Here is a 20,829-nt window from a genome sequence, read left to right as displayed (position 1 = left end):
CTTGTTCAGTTCAGGATGTTGGACTGAATCAAAGAGCAGATTTGATGTTTCCTTAGCAGGTCATTATTTATGAACTGGTTTATATGAACTGGTTTATATGAACTGGTTTATATAAACTGGTTTATAAAAACTGGACTGGTGTGGCTCAGAAGGTGGATTTGTGTGCTGTGTGCGGACAGGACCCTCCGTGCCTGCAGGCGGCGCTGTGACACCCAAACGGCGGCTGAAACACTTCCGGCTGCGGCTCGTTGTTCTTCACCACATGTGTTAGCAGACGGAGGAGCAACGTGCGGAGTGGAGACTTCACCCACAGGACTTCTTTAAACCATTCCCAGCGTATGTCCTGGATATTTAATGCTGAGAAATGACAGAGAGTAAAGCAGAAGCGGGTCCAGCGCCCGCTAAGCAACTGTTGGCGTTAAATCCAGAACAAGAGTCAGAGTTTAAGAAGAAAGTCCAGGAGGTGAAGAAGAAGAAACACGTCAAGGTGGGTTGATCATAGATGGTAGGCCGAGGTAAACTCCGGACATGTGCTTCGTTGCTGTTTATTAGTATATTAAACAACATAGTCATTTGGGTTCGGACCGCATTTAATTATTTAAGCTAATAACAAGTTAACTTTTGACCCAGTACGGAGTTAGCTTGGTCCGTTTTACAGCCTGCTGCAGGAGATGATCTGAGCTTTGTGACATGGTGCATTATCCTGCTGGAAGTAGCATCAGAAGATGCTCCACTGTGGTCATAAAGGGATGGACATGGTCAGCAACAATACTCAGGTAGGCTGTGCTGGTTAAACCAGGCCACGTCGGTACTAAGGGGCCCAAAGTGGTCCAAGAAAATCTCCCCCCACCATCACACCAGCAGCAGCCTGAAGCGTTGATCCAAGGCAGGATGGATCCATGTGTTCATGATGTTTCCAGCAGATTCTGAGCCGAGCATCTGAATGTGGAGCTGAAATGGAGACTCATCAGACCAGCAACGTTTCTCCATCTTCTATTGTCCAGTGTTGGTGAGTGTGTGTGAATTGTAGCCTCAGTTTCCTGTTCTTAGCTGGCAGGAGGAACCCGGTGTGTCTTCTGCTGCATCCTGGTCCAGACAACTGCTGCTCTGGATATTTTTTCTTCTTCAGACCATCTCTGGAAACCCTGGAGATGGTTGTGGGTGAAAATCCCAGTAAATACTCAGACCAGCAACCATGCCACGTTCAAAGTCACTTAAATCCTCTTTCTTCTTCATTCTGATGCTCAGCTTGACCTTCAAGTCGTCTTCACCACGTCTGCATGCAGCCATGTAGACGTGGTGACCCTCTACCTGACCCTTCCCAGTCTTCAGTCATGGACCAGATCTGCTGCTTCTCTTCACACACTCATCTTTCTATGTTGCATTGGACCAGAAGGTCCAGCATCATGTCCTCGTCCAGTCAGACCAGATCCATCGCTTCCATCCAGTCATCCACAGACCATGACAGCTTCTCTTCAGCCTCTCTGGAACCTGCTTTCCTCTTGAAGGAGTTTTATAAACCTGACCATGGTTTCCTGTCAGCCAGCGGCTCAATAAACTACCTGCAGACACCCGGAAGGACGGAAGTGTTGTCTGATCTGTGTGAACTTTAAGTTTAATTGTGTCTTTAATCACTTATCAGGATTCTGTAGGTATTAAAATCCCACCAGTCTCCAGCTAGTGCACACACACACACACCAGCTGTATTCATTAATGGTGGTAGTAGTGACCTGTTTGGACCCAGCTTGCATGGTTTTGTGCAGCTCTGTGTTTCCTTGTGATGGTTGCTCCCTCTCCAGGCTTCTTGTTACCTGACAAGGTGCAATAATTCAAATTATACACGACTTGTTCTTTATCACCCGTCTCGTTCCCGTCTCTGAAGTAAGTTGTTTTTGTCTCAGGGGGCTCGTCTGAATCCAGGTGTGGTTTACGTCGGCCACCTGCCGCTGGGGCTGTTCGAGCCTCAGTTAAAAACCTACTTTGAACAGTTTGGGAAGGTCCTGAGACTCCGGCTGTCCAGAAGCAAGAAGGTAAGGCTCCACACGTGGCAGCAGGAACACCACCGGCACCGGGGTCACACTCGTCCTCGTCCAGGTTCAGAACAGTCTGGCCTCCAGCGTGTCGGACCAGCAGCACAACCATAAGCAATGTTCTAGTACACGGTACAGCTACGTTATCTAGATGTTTCTGGCCTTTTAGAGACGTTACGAACAACTGGAAACTTCAGGAGAGAAAAAACTATTTACATCATTTACATAATAAATAAAAATATTATCATTAGTTTATTTATACATATTTACATTTCCCTCTTAATATGAACATGTACATTTTTATTGTATTTATTACAGTATATTTATGTAAAATTGTATAAACATTTAAATTTGATCAATTTTTAATTTGTATAAATGTATTTAAATTTATAAATTTTTTAAACTTATTTGTTATATTACATTACAATAAAATAAAATTGCACTTTTGAGATTTACTGTAATATAAAGTGCAATGTAAATAAAGTGTAATATAATATTACAGTTACTTTTATTAGAATACTACAGCTACTATCTTCCATGTTCAGATTTACTCATTTTATCTGACGGGCCAGATCGGAGCCCCTGGAAGGCCATTTTTGGCCCCCGGGCCGTATGTTTGACCGCCCTGGTGTAAGTGATTGGTGGCCTCAGATGTGACGGTGGTCTGAGGCCGGGTGCGGTTAGCGGGCGGATAAACCCGCCTGGCTCATGTCCTGCTGTCTTCCTGTCGCAGACCGGAGGAAGTAAAGGCTACGCCTTCGTCGAGTTCGAGTGTGAGGAAGTCGCTAAGATCGTTGCAGAGACCATGAACAATTACCTCATGGGAGAGAGACTCGTCAAATGTGAGTATTGCTCTACAAGCCTGGAAGTGATGGGAATGAGCTCGGTTATCACCGGAGTGGAAGGATGAATGTGCCACCTGACGCTCGTGTGTTACAGGAAACTACTGCTTTGTTTTAAATCTGCTCAGATAATTTTCCGTTTGTTCATTTTCTAATGGAAGCGTCTGTCGTGTGTGCAGGTGTTTAGCTTTCTGTGGCTCGTTCATTCCCTCTCCCAGGTCACGTGATTCCAGCAGAGAAGGTGCACGAGAAGCTGTTTGTGGGCTCCCAGAGAGAGTTCAAGAAGCCGTTGCTTCCCGCGGTGAAGCGCTACAACAAGCCGCGCTCCGCCGAGCAGCTCGAGCAGATGACCGAAAAGCTCCTCCGCAAGGAGTCCAGGCTCCGCAAGAGGCTGGCCGCTCAGGGCGTCCACTACGACTTCCCCGGATTCGTGAGTCAGAGCTCCAGACTAACCTTCTGCCCTGGTGTGTCCAACCTTCCCCAGCATGGCTCTTTGTTTGAATCCTGTTGATCATCACGCAGACACAGATGGTTTTTAAATGATTGAACCAGAATGAGGTCTAGGAAAATGTTTCTTCGTTTGAAGCCTGAATGTTAAGTAGAACTAAAAATAAAAACGGTATTTTACTTTCCATCAGCAGCTTTCATGAGTGAAACTAAAACTGGAGTCATGAGGCTGAGCTGCTGCTGCTGGAAGACTTCTCTCTGGATTTACCTTGAAGTCTTTGTGATGACAGGTTTCTACTTGAATTCAGTGAAGGTGGGCTCCTCGTTAGCTATGTTAGCGCCCAGCGTCATGGATGCTCCACCCGCTGTGGGCCTGGGTCCTGGGCCTGGGTCCGGCTCTAGGGCTGGGTAGGGCTGGGCGATGTGGCCTAAAAATAAAATCTCCGATTTTTTATAACCAAATCCGATTTCCGATTTTAATCGATTTTTTTTTCCCTTTTCTTTTACAAAACATGAATAAACTTATTAAAAACATTCATTTGTTTATATAGATGAATGCCAGCAAAAATAAAGCATATAATGTCATAGCTCTTCCACCATATAAACGACTTCATATCTTACATAGAAATATGCGACACAATGCATCCGTGATCTCTTTCCATCTGGATCCTTATCGTACAGGATCCACTGCAGGAATAATTCCCCTGATGAAGGTTGTCTCTTAACTAGTGTTTGTGGGTTAAGTTGATTTCTGCATCTCGTAGAGAGCAGCATTTCTCACTGCAGTTATACCCACAGCTAACTCCCAGGCGTGAGTGACGGTCACTTTACTGAAAATCTGTCAGACAAACACCGTTCTGGTGTGGAGGGAGGGCTAAGTCTGCTGCTAACTAACTACAGAAAAAATCCCGATTTTCAAAAAAATTAATCTCCAGAAATGGAAAATTGGATTGATCGGTTTTATCGATTAATCGCCCAGCCCTAGGGCTGGGTATGAGGACCGGTATAAAACTAGCGCTTTATTTTAATTAAATCTGATTCGATATCGATTCATTTCCAGCTAATTATGTAACAGCACCTATTTTCCTTGAATATTAAAGACGTTCTCAGATCAAACTCAGTTACCTGGGAGTAATCAGATTACAGTAATAATCTGCTCTGACGCATCGACGTGCATTTCTGAAGTACCGGAACAATCCAGTGCTTCCCAGATTCCCAGCAGAGACGCTGTGATGGAAACTCAGGACTTTTTAAATGTCCTGATGACACGTTCAGAAAGTTCGGATACGTGCTGAAGTTAATAAAACCTACAAAGAAAACTGGATCCGTTTAAAGAAATTCCTTCAGGGATGTAGGTTCACCTTGTTCTGTACGTGTTGCCGTGACAACCGTGAAGCTATGGGTGTAACATGGAGCAGGAGAAATCCTCCATCTTTTCCTCCCTGGAGCGAGATGCTTCGTCTCCACCTGCTGAGAGAATCTAGAAAACTCATCTTTCTGATTTCCAGCTGGTTGACGTGTTTTCTGACGGAAATCTGTGTGTGCACGCACATGTCTGTGTGTGTGTGTGCTGACTGGCATGGACACAGAGCAGCTATGACATGTCGTCATGGAAACCAGATAACGAGCATCAGTGTTTCCTGTAAATCAGTGTTTCCCGACCTTTTTCGACTTGTGTACTTGAGTCATGTTGTCGTACCACAACTACCCCTGTAGTCAAATGTGTTGATTCTCCAAAAGTAGAACATACAGCTGGTTATTAAATGAAACTCATTTTATTAAATCTGCCTCACTTGAACATTTAATTCTCAGACATTTTGTTCTTTTCAGTTCAAATTAAACATAAATATAAATATGTTGCCATGAACGTGAATAAGTGATCTAAATAAAACAAATTCTACAAAACAAAGGGAGGTTTATTATTTTTTTTTTTCAAAAACTGGAGCTCTTTGAATAAGTCCTCTTTAAACAGACATTTAAACTTAGAAAATCAGGAACAAAATACTGAAGAAACTATTATAAACTAGGGATGCACCGAAATGAAAATTCTTGGCCGAAAACAAAAACACAGAAAGAAATAATTATGCCAATTATTAGTACCATTGCATTCATGGCTATAAATGTGTACTAACCTCATTAAAATCCAGGCATTGCAGTTGTATAAATTAATTTAACTGTTTCAAAGAATAAAAAAATGACAAAATTATGAAAATATTTATTTAGCACATTCCAACATTGTACAATAATAAAGTAATAGAAAATAAAATTAAGAATAAAATACCTTTTTCTCTGTAGGACTAAGAACAAAGTGCTGCTGAAACATATAACAATAATTTTTGTTGGCCTGCAACATAATAGTGTCTCAAAACAAAGATTGTAAAACTAAAACTTAACAGGTTAATTTTAGGCCTTTAACAATAAGAAATGCTCCAGGAACAAATAACATATATATTTGGAAAACAAATATTTAAACAAGACCCTTCTACTTGCTGAGGTAAAGTGGTTTTTCTTGATGAAGAGCAGCTTCTCTGCTTCATCACGGTGAAGTCTGTTCCTCTTCTCATCCAGAACATGAGCTGCTGCACTGAACGGCCTCTCGCTGTCGGTGCTCGGAGCAGAAAAGTACTTACGTGCGGATCGAGTACAGTCGCGATGAAGTGCAGAGGATCCGAACAGATCTCAGTGAAACGTGTGCTGACTGACTGTAAGAGCGAACTTTTCATTGGTTTCCCGCCGTGGTTCTTCTCAACCTCTTTGCTGAGAAGATGCTTTAGTGCTGCGATTAAAGGAATAACGTCTGCTACAGATGCATCAGAGAAGCTGATCTCTTTAGTTAGCTGGTCAAAGGGGGCAAGAAGAGAGAGAATGTTCTCTATGAAGACCCACTGGTGTGAAGTGGATGTTGCAGGGAGCTCGTGATCTGCGCTGTATGCAGCCAAGACTCCCAGCATGCAACACGTGCTGTTCCAGCGTGTACTCACGTCTTGTTGGAACCGTTTTATTGGTGTTCCAAACTGATCTTGCATGGACTGTAAGCGGTGAATAGGCCAGCTGCGAATGTTTAAAGGTCCCATATTATACACTTTATTCCCAATCTGAGACCATTCATTAATATCTAAATGAAATATTTCCGCCATGGTATGGACAAATCGACCCTCAGTTTGAGTGCAGCGGCTTCTCTTCACCTCCCTCTTTTTAGCAGCTTCAGAAATGTGCCGTTTATGGTGGGCGGAACCCTGGTGGAGCAGCTCAGCTGTTGGCTCCGCCCATCGCATCGCCCGTCATGAGGTGATTGACAGGTTAGGCCTTAGCGGTTACTAGACGCTGATTACAGCGTAGTGAAGGATAAACAAACGCCGGAACACCGGAACCCATTCCTGAAGCCCCCATTACCGACCCAAACCGCGACGCACGGAGAACACAGCTAGCTACGCTCACCAATCTGATGCACAATGGCACCGGATACAAACAGTAGAAACAGTGACTTGGCTACATTTACAACAGTGCTAATATATTTTCAAGCTATCAGACTAATAAGGCCGAAACGATAAAATAACTGCCAGCTCTTACCTCTCCAGCTGTGTCACGGACAGTTGGTATTGAACCTGGCTTCAGCTTCAAACGGTTGGCGAAGCCTGCTTTCCATGCCCCCATGTTGTGGAAACAGTCCTCTTTGAAATGCTGGCCACAGACATGCAAAACCTTTGGAAGTTTTCCGGGTACATTTCCTCCAAAAATAAAATTAATCCACTCAGTCCTCGTGGGTTCAGTGGATGGAAGTAAAAAAACGTTTTCGTGTTCATTTATGCAGCCACAAACAGAACAGTGCTTCTGTCGCTTAGCCATGTCCGCTAACGAGGGTTGCCGAAAAGGATAAACACTGGGCGCTAGGTGATTTTTAGAGGGCGGGCTTTGAGAGCCGGTAAGCGGGTCCATCGCTCTGTGGGGAGTGGTTATTGTCCCTTATGACGTCTTAACGTACAGGCTTTCAAACTCGCTCAATTCAGCGCTTACTTCCCTAGAGGTGGAGCAGGGGGGAGAGAGAGCGCCTGAAAGAGTTTCACACTTACTGGTCTCCTACACATGCGGGGGGACCAGTATGACTGTTCCAAAACCATTAAAAAGTGAATTTTGCATAATATGGGACCTTTAAAGTGGCCAACAATCCTTCTGCCTATAGCCAGTACGTCTTTTACGCTGCGCTGAGACAACACTCCCTCATTCACAGCCAGATGTGGTGTGTGGGCCATGCACCGTATTCCTCTCATATGGCTTTCTTCTATCGCTTTTGTCATGTTTCTTCCATTGTCGCTGACTGTGGCATGCACTTTAGATTGGTCGATATGCCAGGTGTCGAACATACTGGCGAATGCATCGGAAATGGCTGCTGCTGTATGTGACCCTCAAAACTCTTGGGAATGGAGCAGAATCTTTTGCAGCTGGAAATCAGCGTCAATCCATTGTGCGGTTAGACTGAGCAAACTGGTGAGGCTGACGTCCGAGCTCCAGATGTCTGTTGTGTTGACATAACTGATATTAGCAGATATAAGCGCATGGACGTGAGTTACAACAACATTAAACAACTCGGGTAAACACACGTCTGAGAAATGTCGCCTGCTCGGCATAACGGCTCAATGTCACACAAATCAGCTTGATACGCCAGACGTGCCACCCGCTTGGCGTCCTCAAACACCACAGCAAGAGGAAGCAGATGTATGGCGAGTGAAAGCTGACACTGATTCCCTGCCTAAGGAGACTGACGTGTCACATCCTACCCTCACGTCGCCACCTGGACGTCTGAAATTTCAATGGGTTTTTGCTAGATTGCTAACGCCAAATGGGCGGTGACGTAGCGGCGACGTCAAAAAATGGACGTCTGGTGGCGGCGACGTAGCGGCGGAATACCTCAAAAATACGTGTCAAATTCTGTTTGCACACACCAACGCCTGGATAACGTCGCCCCCCCATGAACGCCTGGATAACGTCGCCCCCCCATGAACGCCTGGATAACGTCGCCCCCCATGAACGCCTGGATAACGTCGCCCCCCATGAACGCCTGGATAACGTCGCCCCCCCCATGAACGCCTGGATAACGTCGCCCCCCCATGAACGCCTAGATAACGTCGCCCCCCCATGAACGCCTGGATAACGTCGCCCCCCCATGAACGCCTGGAAGTATAAAGTTGTTGTTTCTTCAAGTTTAATAATCGATTTATGAAAACAAAAGAGTGACGTTTTAATCGTTACTCTGCTCAGGCAAATGCTGGACGCTCCTACGCGTTGAACCAATCAGAATCCCCCCAATTTCATTTCTACTTGAAACTGCTACTTTGCGATTAAAATACTCTTACTTCAAATTCCCCCACAATATTCTAATTATCCAGTAGATAGCACTTTAGGTGAATATGTGTGGTTGTGCAGGTCTCAGGTTCAGCTGTTAAAAAAAGCTGAAGTGACTTTATCCATATGTGCTGTCCCATTATCTCATGCACACAGTCGCCTTTTTAAGGTGTTCATTTTCTGGATTTCAACATCTTTCTCTGTAGTTAGCCTGAGTCCACTGACTAACACATGTATTAGACGGGGAAATAAAAAATGACTTCATGCCGTTAATCAGGCAGGCTGTCCGATGAAACTACTATTTTATAGCCTATGCTCTAAAATAGTAGTATTCTATAGTAGTAGAAAGTCATCCATGCATTCATTCATTACTGTAATGGTCTTCTAACAGGAATTCCTAAAAAGAGCATTAAACATCTGCAGCTCATCCAGATGCTGCTGCTAGAGTTTTAACCAGGACTAAGAGATCTGAACACATCACACCAGTTTTAAAGTCTTTACACTGGCTTCCAGTCAGTCATAGAATAGATTTTAAAGCTCTTCTGATTGTTTATAAATCCCAGAACGGTTTAGGCCCAGAATCCATCTGTGATGTGTTCAGAGAATATAAACCTGCCAGAGCTCTTAGATCCAAAGACTCAGGTCAATTAGTCCAGACCAGAGTCCAGACCAAACATGGAGAAGCAGCTTTTAGCTGTTATGCTGTAAACAAGTGGAACAAACTGCCAGTAGAGATTAAAGTCTCACCAAATGTAGAAACTTTTAAGTCCAGGTTAAAAACTTCTCTTTTCTCATATATGTATGAATTAAATCTGCACAGTATCTTTTAACTTCTCGCATTTAATGTTTTGTATGATTTTATGTTTAAGTTTGGTCTTTTAGTATTTTATTAATTTTATTCAGAATATTGTGTATTGCACAGCACTTTGTATCAATTATTTTCTGTTGTCAAAGTGGTTTTGAAATAAAGTTCGATTGAACTGGATCCATACATGATAACTGAGGTATACATATATGGATTGGCAAAAACAATGTGACATTACTTGAAATGCAAACACTATAAATAGATGTGACTAATTACTTGAAAGGTTACCAGGCAGATCAAGTTACACTCTAGATGCTTGTAAACCTCCATTTGAGCGGATTATTAATCATTACATAATATACACGTCAAGTTGAATTTTTTTTTTAAGAAACTATCATCCTAAGTGCAACTCTGTTCCCGGCAGAGTCCAACTTTGTCTTGGCATGGCAATTTTTAGCTGCTGAAATTATCTGTAGAAGGGATCCGAGGATTCATCATTATCTTATACAGACATTATTAATTACCTGATTATTCCACACTTCACCCTTCAATTTGACACAAAATTAAGTTAATAAAACGAATTATTTTTTATATTAAAACTTCGCCGCTAACACTTTGAGATCCTGGTACGGCCCTCTGCCATTGGCCAATTGTCTTAATGTTGCAAGCTGATTGGTTCATCGCATATGTGTCGTCCAGCATTTGCCTGAGCAGAGTAGCGATCAAAATGTCATTGTTTTCAGAAAACAGTTATTAAACTTGAAACAACTACTTTATTTATACTTAACATACATTTAATACCATAAAAACGGCGTACTCTTGATTGGGATCAATCAACAACATGATAACGACGCTCGGCCCACGGGACGAAGTTATTCAAACGTTCATGGGGGAGGCTGCTAAACAGGAGGCGCGCAAGATGGCGGCTGACGAGTAGACGCGATTCCCAACTTTCCTCAAACATTCACAAAGAAAAGCATCTAAAACAGCTTTTACAACAGTTGTAATGTCAACTAACTTACTCTCGAAGCGGAAAAGTGAACTTACTCCTGCTGTTTCACCGAAAAAATCTTCCTGTGCAAAGAAAGGGAAAATGGAGAAAGAGACGGCAGACAACATCGTAGCGGCGCTAAAGTCCGCCATTGAGGAACAAGGATGTAGTATTGGAAGATCTATTGAGGAACTGAAAGCATCCATCAACTTTTTGGCAGCTGATGTTCAGGATATCAAAGGTACGCTGCAAATCACTGTTGAAAGAGTTAACAAGACGGAAGAGAAGATACTGGGCTTAGAAAACAAAGTTCAGGAGCTAGCAAGATACAAACGGAGGTGGAATTTACGACTGCGCGGGCTTCCAGAGACGGAGGGAGAAGATGTGAGAGCGCGGCTGATTGAAATCTGTCAGAATGTGGTTCCTCAGTACAAAGACAGGTTTCTGGATGTGATTGACTCCGTCCACAGGCTTGGAAGGAAGACCTCAAATCAAATGTTCCCTCGCGATGTCATTCTGCAGTTCTCGATGAGGCATTTCAGAGACGCCGTGTGGAAACAATCCAAAAACGCGGAGTATTTGAAGCAGAGGAAGATCCGCTTCAAAGAAGATCTCACTCCGGAAGATCGGGAGCTGCGCAAAAGGTTGTGGCCTCAGATAATGAAGGCCCGTGAGGAAAAGAAGATCGCCTTCTTTGTTGGAGGAAAAGCCTTTGTTGACAACAAAGAGATCCATTGAAATCATCATTGAAAGTTTGCAACTTGACCTTAGAATCTGGGCTACTTTAGCTCACTGCAGCAGGTTAATGTGGTCTGACGGATAGACCCTCGGCTGCAACATGGTGAGGTGTGTCTTTCAATCCGACTTGCATGGTTTTGTGACTTGGAGTTGCACATCCTGTTATGGTGCTAATAATTTGCTTTATTTACGAGGAAAGTTTGGTTGTTTAATAATTGCTAGTTTTCTCAGGCAGTAGATTACTATTTGGTTTATCATTTCAGTTCTAAGATTTCTTTCTGTTAATGCTCGGGGCTTAAGAGACATCACAAAGCGGAAAGCTTTATTTCTTTATGCAAAAAACTTTGATGCAGACTTCTGTTTTATTCAAGAAAGTCACTCGGTGGAAACTGACTACAACTTCTGGAAATCGCAATGGGGAGAAGATCTTTGGATGTCACATGGGAATCAATATTCAGGAGGTACAATGACCCTTAAAAAAAATTTTCAAGGAAAGATTACTTCAGTTCTTGCTGATAAAAATGGACACTTTATTCTTTTGACTGTTTGTTTGTCAAACCAAATGTATCTAGTGGGAAATGTGTATGGGTATAACAATGACAAGGAAAATAAGGAGCTGCTAATTGTCCTAAGTTCACATATTAGGTCTACGATTAAGAGATTTGGTGATGTCAAAATTGTTCTGGGGGGTGATTTTAATGTCACCACGAATGATGAGATTGATCGATTCCCTAGTAGGAAGAAGGAAAATAGCTTTTTGCTTGACTTTATGTCTGTAAATGGGTTGACAGATGCATGGAGGTTAAGTAATCCTAACTGTATAGAATATACGTGGAGCAACAAATCCGGTACCTTTCGATCAAGAATCGACTTCTGGTTGGTCTCAGATTCCATCTTAAGTCTACCATACAATGCTGAAATCATCCCTAGCCCTCTAACTGATCATAAAGCTATAACTCTTGATTTAAACTTATCATCATATTGTCTGACAAAAAAACTAACCCCTGGCTATTGGAAATTAAATAATCAGCTCTTATGTAACGAAACATTAAAAGTTAATATAAAGGAACTAATAGCAGAATACTGGAATTTGGCAAAGAATGAAGAATCTTATAGTAAATATTGGGAGCTCCTAAAATTTGAGTTGCAAAAACTGTTGAGAAGAGCTGGTGCCACTCTTAAAAGAGAAGGAAAAAAAGAGGAACACATTCTGACTACAGAGCTAATTGCTCTGTCTTCAATTTCACCTGAAAATTTGTCAGAGGAGCAGAAAATACACCTAAACTCCTTGCAACTGAAACTAGACCAACTATATATAAACAAAGCCAAGGGTGCTTTTGTGCGGTCAAGGGCTAAGTGGATAGAAAAGGGCGAACAGAATTCCAGTTACTTCTTCAAATTAGAAAAACATAGACAAACTAGGAATGGATTAAACAAACTGTGTATTGATGGAAAGATGATAGATGATCCAAGAGAAATAGCTACAATATGTGAAAGCTATTTCAAATCTGTGTATGATTCCACACTATCTTACAATGACCTACAGCACTTCTTTGCCGCTATGAGTGATGTACATGTTATTAGTGAAGGAGATAAACTGATGTGCGACAGTCCAATATCTTTGAAAGAGGTGAAGAGAGCAATAAATAAACTCAAATTAAATAAATCTCCGGGGACCGATGGTTTATCCTCTGAATTTTATAAGCAGTCCTCAGAGGAATTAGCTCCTTTTCTCTTAAAGGTTTTTGGTGAAAGTATTGAAAGTGGGTTATTACCTCCCTCCTTATGTCAAGGCTTAATTACTTTAATTCCAAAACCACATAAAGACAGTACAATATTAGATAATTGGCGTCCGGTCTCTCTTTTAAATAATGACTATAAAATCTTTGCAATATGTTTAGCCGAAAAACTTAAGTCAGTCCTTCATTATATTATAGATGAGTCCCAGAATGGCTTCATGTCTAACAGGTATATAATTGACAATATTAGATTGGTACTTGATTTACTAGATTACTCAGATTTAATAGAGGATGACAGCTTTATATTGTTCTTAGACTTTCAAAAAGCATTTGATTCAATTGAACACGAGTTTATGTATGCAGCACTTGCTCTTTTTGGTTTTGGGGAACAGTTCATAAAATCAATAAAAACTCTTTACGCATCTGGTAACAGCTCAATTAAGCTGCCACATGGTACTACAAAAAGATTTGAGTTAAAAAGAGGAATACGTCAGGGTTGTCCGGTCTCTCCATATCTTTTCTTACTCCCAATGCAAATATTGGCCACTTGTATTAATAACAGTGATCTAAAAGGCATCTCTGTAGCAGGGAGGGTTATTACTCTCAGCCAACTAGCAGATGACACTACCCTTTTCTTGCAAAACAGTTCCCAAGTGAAAGTTGCTATAAGAATTTTGAATACGTTTTCCAAAGCTTCTGGTCTGAAACTGAATTTATCCAAATGTGAGTTGTTCCCTATAAAACCAAGCAGTCAATTAGACATTGAAGGAATTCCTGTAAGATCTAAAGTTAAATACCTAGGAGTTAATATTGTCAAAGATGAACATTTGAGAATTAGTGATAACTTTACCCCTCTAATTTCTACTATTAAACAAAGGTTTGATATGTGGATCCAGAGAGATCTCAGTATAACCGGCCGCATCCTACTTTCCAAAGCGGAAGGCCTATCTAGGCTTGTGTATGCCAGCTCTGCTTTAGATGTCCCCAAAGATGTATGCAATACTATTGACAAAGCCCTATTTAATTTCATTTGGAAAAGAAAAGTCCATCAAATTCGCAAAAGTGTGATGACTAACAAATTAAACTCTGGTGGTTTTAATGCTTTAGACTTTTATACTTTACATTCCTCTTTTAAAATAAAGTGGATTAAAAGATACTTGTTAAATCCAAAGTCTTTATGGACATTTATCTCGCACCATGTTTTTGAAGCTTTAGGAGGTCTTCATTTTCTAATAAGATGCAATTACAATATAGACAAAATACCCATCAAATTGTCTAATTTTCACAGGCAGATGCTTCTATCATGGTCCTTAGTCTACAAGCATAACTTTACCCCACATACGTATTACATCTGGAACAATCAGGACATATGCTATAAGCACAAAACACTATATTTGAAAACATGGGTGGAAAATGGTATTCTGCTTGTTAATCAGTTACTCAATAAGGATGGTCATCTATTTACATATTATGAGTTTCTTAAACACTTCAATTTTCCTGTTACTCCCAGAGAATTTGCTATTGTTATTGGTGCCATTCCCTCTGGTGGCAAACTTCTTGTCTCATCTTCACCCAGAACTGCTCCTCCCAAGATCTTGCCAGATATATTTATTGGAAACTCTGAGCACTTTCTTAGTACAAAAACTAATAACAAATGTATAAGAGAACTAATTCAAAGAGATCTGAGCTGTAAACCAGCATCTGTTTTTGTTTGGAATAATGAGTTTTCTGATATAAACTGGAAAAAGGTCTGGTCATTACCAAGAAAATATTTTATTACCAACAAAGTGCGAGAAGTGTCTCTGAAAATTCTCCACAGATGTTATCCTGTTAATGTTTATCTAGCAAGATTTCATAAAAATGTGGAGCATTTCTGTTCCTTCTGTCATAAAGCAGATGAGACAATATGTCATTTGTTTTGGGATTGTCCTTTTTCCCAAATTTTCTGGAATGATATTAATCTGTACCTCAACAGAAAATTGGAGTATCAAATTAACCTGAAGCTTGAATACATATTATTTGGCTGTTTTAATGATCACCTCCCCAACAAAATTCGATTTGTTTTAAATCTCTTCATCCTAATAGCTAAATTTCATATACACTGTAGCAAATTTGCAAAGCAAAAACCAAGTATGTCAGTTTTTCTATGTTATATCAACATATACATGAAATCCTTAAAATGTTGTACGAATCCAAAAGCTGTGAAAACCCAAGCGATTTGGGATATTGCCCCTGAGCTTGTGTTGTAAGATTTGTTGTCATTTGTACTTGTGTTGTAAATACAGTTCAATAAAACTTGAGAAAAAAAAAAAAAAGGCTGCTAAAAAAAAAAAAAAAAAAAAAAAAACGTTCATGGGGGGGCGACGTTATCCAGACGTTCATTGGGGGCGACGTTATCCAGGCGTTGGTGGGTGTAACCTTGCTAATCACACGCACACGTAACACGTCAGTCTCCTTAGGCAGGGAATCAGTGTCAGCTTTCACTCGCCATAGCAGATGCTCCTTCAAGAACATCAAAACTTCACTTCGACGTTCATAAAGTCTCAGTAGTGTTTTCCTACGTGACAGCCAGCACACGTGTGTGTGGAGGAACAGCTGCTCGGCTCTGCACCGTTCTCACGACAGTTTTAAACAGTCTGTGATTTAATGGCCGGGATTGTATGAAGTTTATTGTCTTCACAGCATCATCCATAACAGCACTTAACTCGGGACAAAGCCGCTTACTAGCCAGTGCTTGACGATGAATAATACAATGCATCCATGTAATGTCGGGGTTTAACCGTCCCTTCACTCTTCCCGTCACCGCAGCCGTCAGCACAGACGTGGCTGCAGGTTTCCACTGCAGGTCATGTTCTTTGGGCTGTCTATAACCTGGAACGTTTCTTCTCCGGTTGTATTCCTGGCAGCCTTTTACAAAATAAAATAAGCTCGTTTATGTCCGACACATCGAAGGCCAGAAGCATCTCCGCTCATCTGTCCTTTCATCCAGCTGCAACGCGAACTGGCTTCTTTTATTTTCTCCACCACTTGTCTAATAACATTAACCGACACGTCGTTGATCCGGCGGGACACCGTGTTGTTCCACAGGAACTTTTTTCAGTGTGTCAGCTGCTTTCTTTTCCATCAGGATTTCAGCCATAACACTCGCTGCAGGGAGAATGAGGCGTTTTTGACTTCGCCACAAGCAGAGATGCACCTAATCCAGACGTAGCTTTCACCGTTACAGTTTTACAACTTTCGTTTGTAAAATGTCTTTTTACCGATACATCCTGTTTGCTGCTCTGGTGTCGCTGTAAATGGGCCGACTTCGTTGAGCTATTTGCCAGAATTTCCCCGCAGAAGAAGCTCAGAGGCTGTGGCGGGTCCGCAGACGTAGAAGTAAATCCATACAAATATAGTTTTCACTGTACTGCCTAGGCTGAGGTTTGGCCTCTTTTGTGGTTTTGTTGGACTCTGCTGAACGCTGTCCTGAACGCAGAGCAACGGGCTCTGTGACTGTAGCCTGAGGCCGTGTCGTCTCTCACGGCCTCTCGGTAACGGAGCGTATGCAGGTGCACAGCCCTGATCTGGTCTTTGTTGTTGGTTTTTTTGTTTTGTTGTTGCTCTTTTGATTGACAAAAGTTTGGTTTATTATTCATTTTGGGTATTCATTAAGCCTACCACGTCCCAGCCCTACTCTTTATTTATTTATTTCTTTTTTTTACTGGGGCACAGCAGATGCTGTGGAATGACTGGTGTGTACCCATCATCTGGTAAATAAAATATCAGGAAACCAGGTGTGTGTATATATGCCAAGATCCCGCCGAGCCTCGGTAAGTCACGCGAGAGTAGGGTCACGTTACGGAAAAGAGGACGTATAAAAAATTGTTCTCCAAATTTTATGGATCGATATTGGATTTATTTAATTTGAACTGATCTTTTTAACCAGCCCTATCTGGCTCGGTACAGGTCGCTGCACAGTTTTGTCTTTTTCCACAGGTAAAAACTGGGGAGGTTCCAGAATATCAAATTTGAGCCGCCCCACTTTTTTGGGATCCCAGTCTGACCCTAGAGGGCGGAGCTTGACCCTGGAATCCACTGATTGGTGGAAAGAATCATGACTTCCTGTGTGACGCAGCAATAAGAACAAGCCAGGAGCAGCTCCGGTGGTTAGAGCCTCAGAGCTGAACGGGTTAGCTGAGCTTGCTGTGAGGTTGATAGCGCCACCTGGTGCTGATGCTGGTCTTCATCTCGCCCTTCAGACTAAGAACTGAGCCTACCGCTGTTATGGCAAATAAAACTGGAGTCCTGACCGAAGCACCTTGTTCAGTACGTCTCCTGCAGCAGGTGTTCTTCTGCAGCTCATTCACAGAGTTAAATGTTCTGTTTATTTCCAGTCTGAACTCAGTTTTTGTGCATTTTAGGGCATGAGAGCAGCCCTGTTTGTCCCAGCAGCAGATCCACACCCTGCTGACCACGCTGTAGCAGCAGTGGTGAGAACTGAACGTTACCGTGACGTTACACTTCACTAAAAGCATTACTGACCTGCTTCTTTGTCCAGCTGCAACGTCCACTTTCCTCTTTTTAAAGCCAAGAAGAAAGAAGCAACCTGCTGGATGTCCACTATTCTCCTGTTTTTCTGTTTGGGTCGCCGCCTTCCTTGAACTGTAAGGAAGGCGGCGCACCTTTATGACATCATGCTGTCACGTAGCTGACGTATCCGTCGTTATCCCCGCCTGTGAGGTGAGGGTACGGTTGCTTTGGAAACACACCAGAGATCAGGGTTTACCGAGCCGGACCGTGGGTGGAGACGGGGTTATAAACACCCAGCTTTTTATTCGTGTCAGTCTCTCATATCAGTAGTTTCATGGTCAACCATTAACATATTTTCTGTGGAGCTTCTCCAGGACGCCTGTCAGCCTCTGATACACTGCTGCCCTTCTGGACCTGATCCCCATCAGTTCAGGCGACATCACATGGACGGGAAGCTGCAGAGGTCAAAATTCATTCGACTCTCCTTCAGCTTTTCTTGTTCATCTGGCTCAGGAAGCGTGAACGAGTCTTATCAGATAACAGATCACACCCACATACGAGCCAGTTCCTCGTTATACTTGAGAAGGTTTTGCTTTGCTGGGGTGTTTGGACACGTCCTGGCAGCTAGCTGCTGCAAAGCTGTATAAATCTGTAAGTCCTGATAATCTGTCCTCTGCTTCTGTTGTCCAGGCTGCTCAGGTGGCTCAGAAGAAGAAGAAGTCGTCGTCAGACTCCATGAACACGTCTTCCTGTAGTGACGTAAGACTTGTTGTCTTTATGTGGCACAGACTGAAAATGACCCCGGGCGTGTCAGTGGTCTGGGGTCAGATAACTGTGCCGACAGTATTGTGGTGCCTTTAAGCTTATTACGCGCCAGTCTGTGGCATCGTGATAAAACCCAGGCTCCTACATCACAGCTGTAAATGCTCCAGATGTTAAACAGGACGAGTCTAAACGTTTCCTTCTGCTCTGCTTCAGGACGCCACGCCGGTCTGCACGCCGTCCTTCCTGGAGAAGAGGAAGTCCGCTGTCGCAGACGACGATGCAGATGATGAGATCGTCATTAAGATGCCAGCTGAAGCGAGCGATGAGGAGGAGAGCGATGAGGAGGAGAGCGAGGAGGAGGAGAGCGAGGAGGAGCCAGAGGAGCAGTGAATGTCTGGAGCCTCGTATCCTGGACTTTGTCAGAGCAGATGCTAACCTCTGGATCCTGTACAGACTAATCAGCAGCGCTGAGCTGTGTCTTCATGGAGGAGACGATCTCAGAGACGAGCCTCCGGGTTTCTGACTGAAACAGCTGATGGACGCAGTCGGAAAGACACAACTTCCTGTTTTCATTTCCACCTCTGATTTCTTTACCACTGATGTGTTTAGCTTTAAAAACACAGCTGTAGGTTAAATTTAAATGATGTGTCATTATTAGAAAGAACTGAGTAAGTTACGTAATGATGTTCCATCCATCATCTGTACCCACTTATTCTACTGGTCACTGGGGGCTGGAGTCTGTCCCAGATACAAGACGAGAGGCAGGTTCAGCCTGGACAGGTCACCTGTCCATCACATGTGATGCTAAAAACAAAAAGCAAATAAAAAACTTATATTTTATATTCATGTTTCCTGTAAGTAGTCTCCTTTCAGCTGTGATAACAGCTTCACCTGGGTCTTCATTTAGCAGCTGTGCCTTGACAAGACTTCATTTCTGGAATTTCCTGAGACCATCAGTTGTGTTGTGCAGAGTAGTGTCGGTACAAAGGTCTACAGGGAATGACCGTGTTTGACTTCTGTCTTTATATTAAGGTTAAAAAAACACCTAAGTAGGGAAACAACCGTCCCTCGTGCAGGTCAGACTGGTTCTCATGAGGACCGCCCCAGGAAAGGAAGACCAAGAGTTACCTCTGCTGCAGAGGAGTTCATGGAGTCACCAGAGCTGGCATGCTTCACAGAGTTCTGCAGGGAGACTCCTCTCACCATCCACTGTTCAGAGGAGACGGCGAGCAGCAGAGAATCAGGCCTTCATGCTGGAGTTGCTGAAAAGCCACTTCTGAGGAAGCGTGAAGAAACACGAGGAATCTGTCCTCCGGTCTGATGAGTCCAGTCCTGAGGGTTTTGGTTCCACCGCCATGTCTTTATGAGACAGAGAAGGTGAGTGGATGGCTTCTACATGTGGTTCCCATGGTGAAGCACGGAGGAGGAGGGGTGATGGTATGGGGGTGCTTTGCTGGTGAATTATTCTGTGCAGACTGAACCTCTTGGCTAATGCAGCAGCATGCCGTCCCATCTGGTTTCCAGTTAGTGGAATCATCCGCTAAGACCCGAAACGCAGCTCCAGGCTCTGTAAGGGCTCTCTGACCAATGGCGTTGATGGAGTGCTGTGTCAGGTGACACAAACATATGGCCTGGGGGCCAAAGCCGGGCCAACTGAGGGTCCAGTCTGGCCCGCAGGATGAATTTGGTAATAGGGCTGGACAATAATTCATAACATTATATGTGGATTAATAGATGTGTGGTGTGATAGAAAAAACGTGGATAAAAAGTAGTTCAATAGAAAAACTTTTTCTTCTATTTCATGAAAGCCTATCACGTAGCTTAATACTACAGTCGTTACTTCCAATCATAAATGCAGACCCAGGCACGCGCCGTCACCAAGCCCCGCCCCTCTCAAACCACAACAGCGCATGAGGATGGAGAGGTGGAGGAAATTTGTTTCGGCTGCCCGCTCATTGTCGCCACCGGCATCTTGTCCTGCATGCAGATGCCTTCACCTGGCCGAGATTGGCTGGAGCTGTCGCAACTTCAGCTTCACCCTCATTGGATAACTGCTGGTCCAATCCCTGCTCCTGCTGTCTTCCACCAGGAAATGAAAGCCCGCTGGACTGCTCAGACGGTTCATCCTTGGCTCGCTAGCCTTTGACCGTGTGCTTTGGTTGGTGGTTTTGGTGTAGGGAGACTAGTGTTTTTCCAGCGGTGTTCGAACTGTTTGAACATGTTAATGCAAACGAGCTGAGTGATAAACTGTGTTTGGTAACATGTGAAGCCCTTTTGGCTTCTCTTTCAGTTGTATTTATAGTTAGAATAATTGTTAAAGTTCGGATGTGTTGGGCTAGGATAGTTGTGTAATTGTATATAGTGTATTGTGTGTTGTATAAGCATAGCTATTGGAGCTGCCTCACCTGTTTGTAGAATAGCTTAGTAGGCCAGTCTCCTTTTTGTAATGGCTGGTTTTGAGTTTATGCTGTTTTGTTGCTTTCTTTGCTTTAAGCAGCTTCGTTAACCCAACACGTGTGAGTTACCACCTTCTGTTTGATTCCCCATCACCGTTTGAAACAATAATTCTAAAAGCTCCTATTTTACCACCTGTCTAGAGTTCTGTCATTCCCCCTGAGCC

The 20,829-nt window shown here is 43.0% G+C and overlaps 1 protein-coding gene and 1 non-coding gene across 3 annotated transcripts; both read left to right on the top strand.

Annotated features, from left to right (window-relative positions):
* The first annotated feature begins 227 nt into the window (after nucleotides 1–227).
* On the top strand, nucleotides 228–19,033 carry nifk (nucleolar protein interacting with the FHA domain of MKI67). Of its 2 annotated transcripts, none has more exons than XM_042000797.1 (6): nucleotides 228–487; nucleotides 1,902–2,030; nucleotides 2,764–2,872; nucleotides 3,091–3,302; nucleotides 18,135–18,203; nucleotides 18,423–19,033. In XM_042000797.1, the coding sequence occupies exons 1-6, from the start codon at nucleotides 365–367 to the stop codon at nucleotides 18,597–18,599; spliced, it is 819 nt and encodes a 272-aa protein (XP_041856731.1). In that variant the 5' UTR covers nucleotides 228–364; the 3' UTR covers nucleotides 18,600–19,033. The 2 variants fall into 2 exon arrangements, with proteins under 2 accessions (XP_041856731.1, XP_041856732.1); XM_042000798.1 differs by having other exon boundaries at nucleotides 229–487; nucleotides 18,144–18,203.
* LOC121650952 lies at nucleotides 18,229–18,358 on the top strand. The gene has a single exon (XR_006012369.1). It is a non-coding gene; the product is annotated as a small nucleolar RNA ACA64 (small nucleolar RNA).
* Nucleotides 19,034–20,829: the final 1,796 nt, after the last annotated feature.

The sequence above is a fragment of the Melanotaenia boesemani genome, chromosome 12, assembly GCF_017639745.1.
Source record: "Melanotaenia boesemani isolate fMelBoe1 chromosome 12, fMelBoe1.pri, whole genome shotgun sequence".
NCBI classification, from domain to species: Eukaryota; Metazoa; Chordata; class Actinopteri; order Atheriniformes; family Melanotaeniidae; genus Melanotaenia; species Melanotaenia boesemani.
Note: the sequence above shows the minus strand (reverse complement) of the source record. Positions and strands in the feature narration are given on the sequence as shown.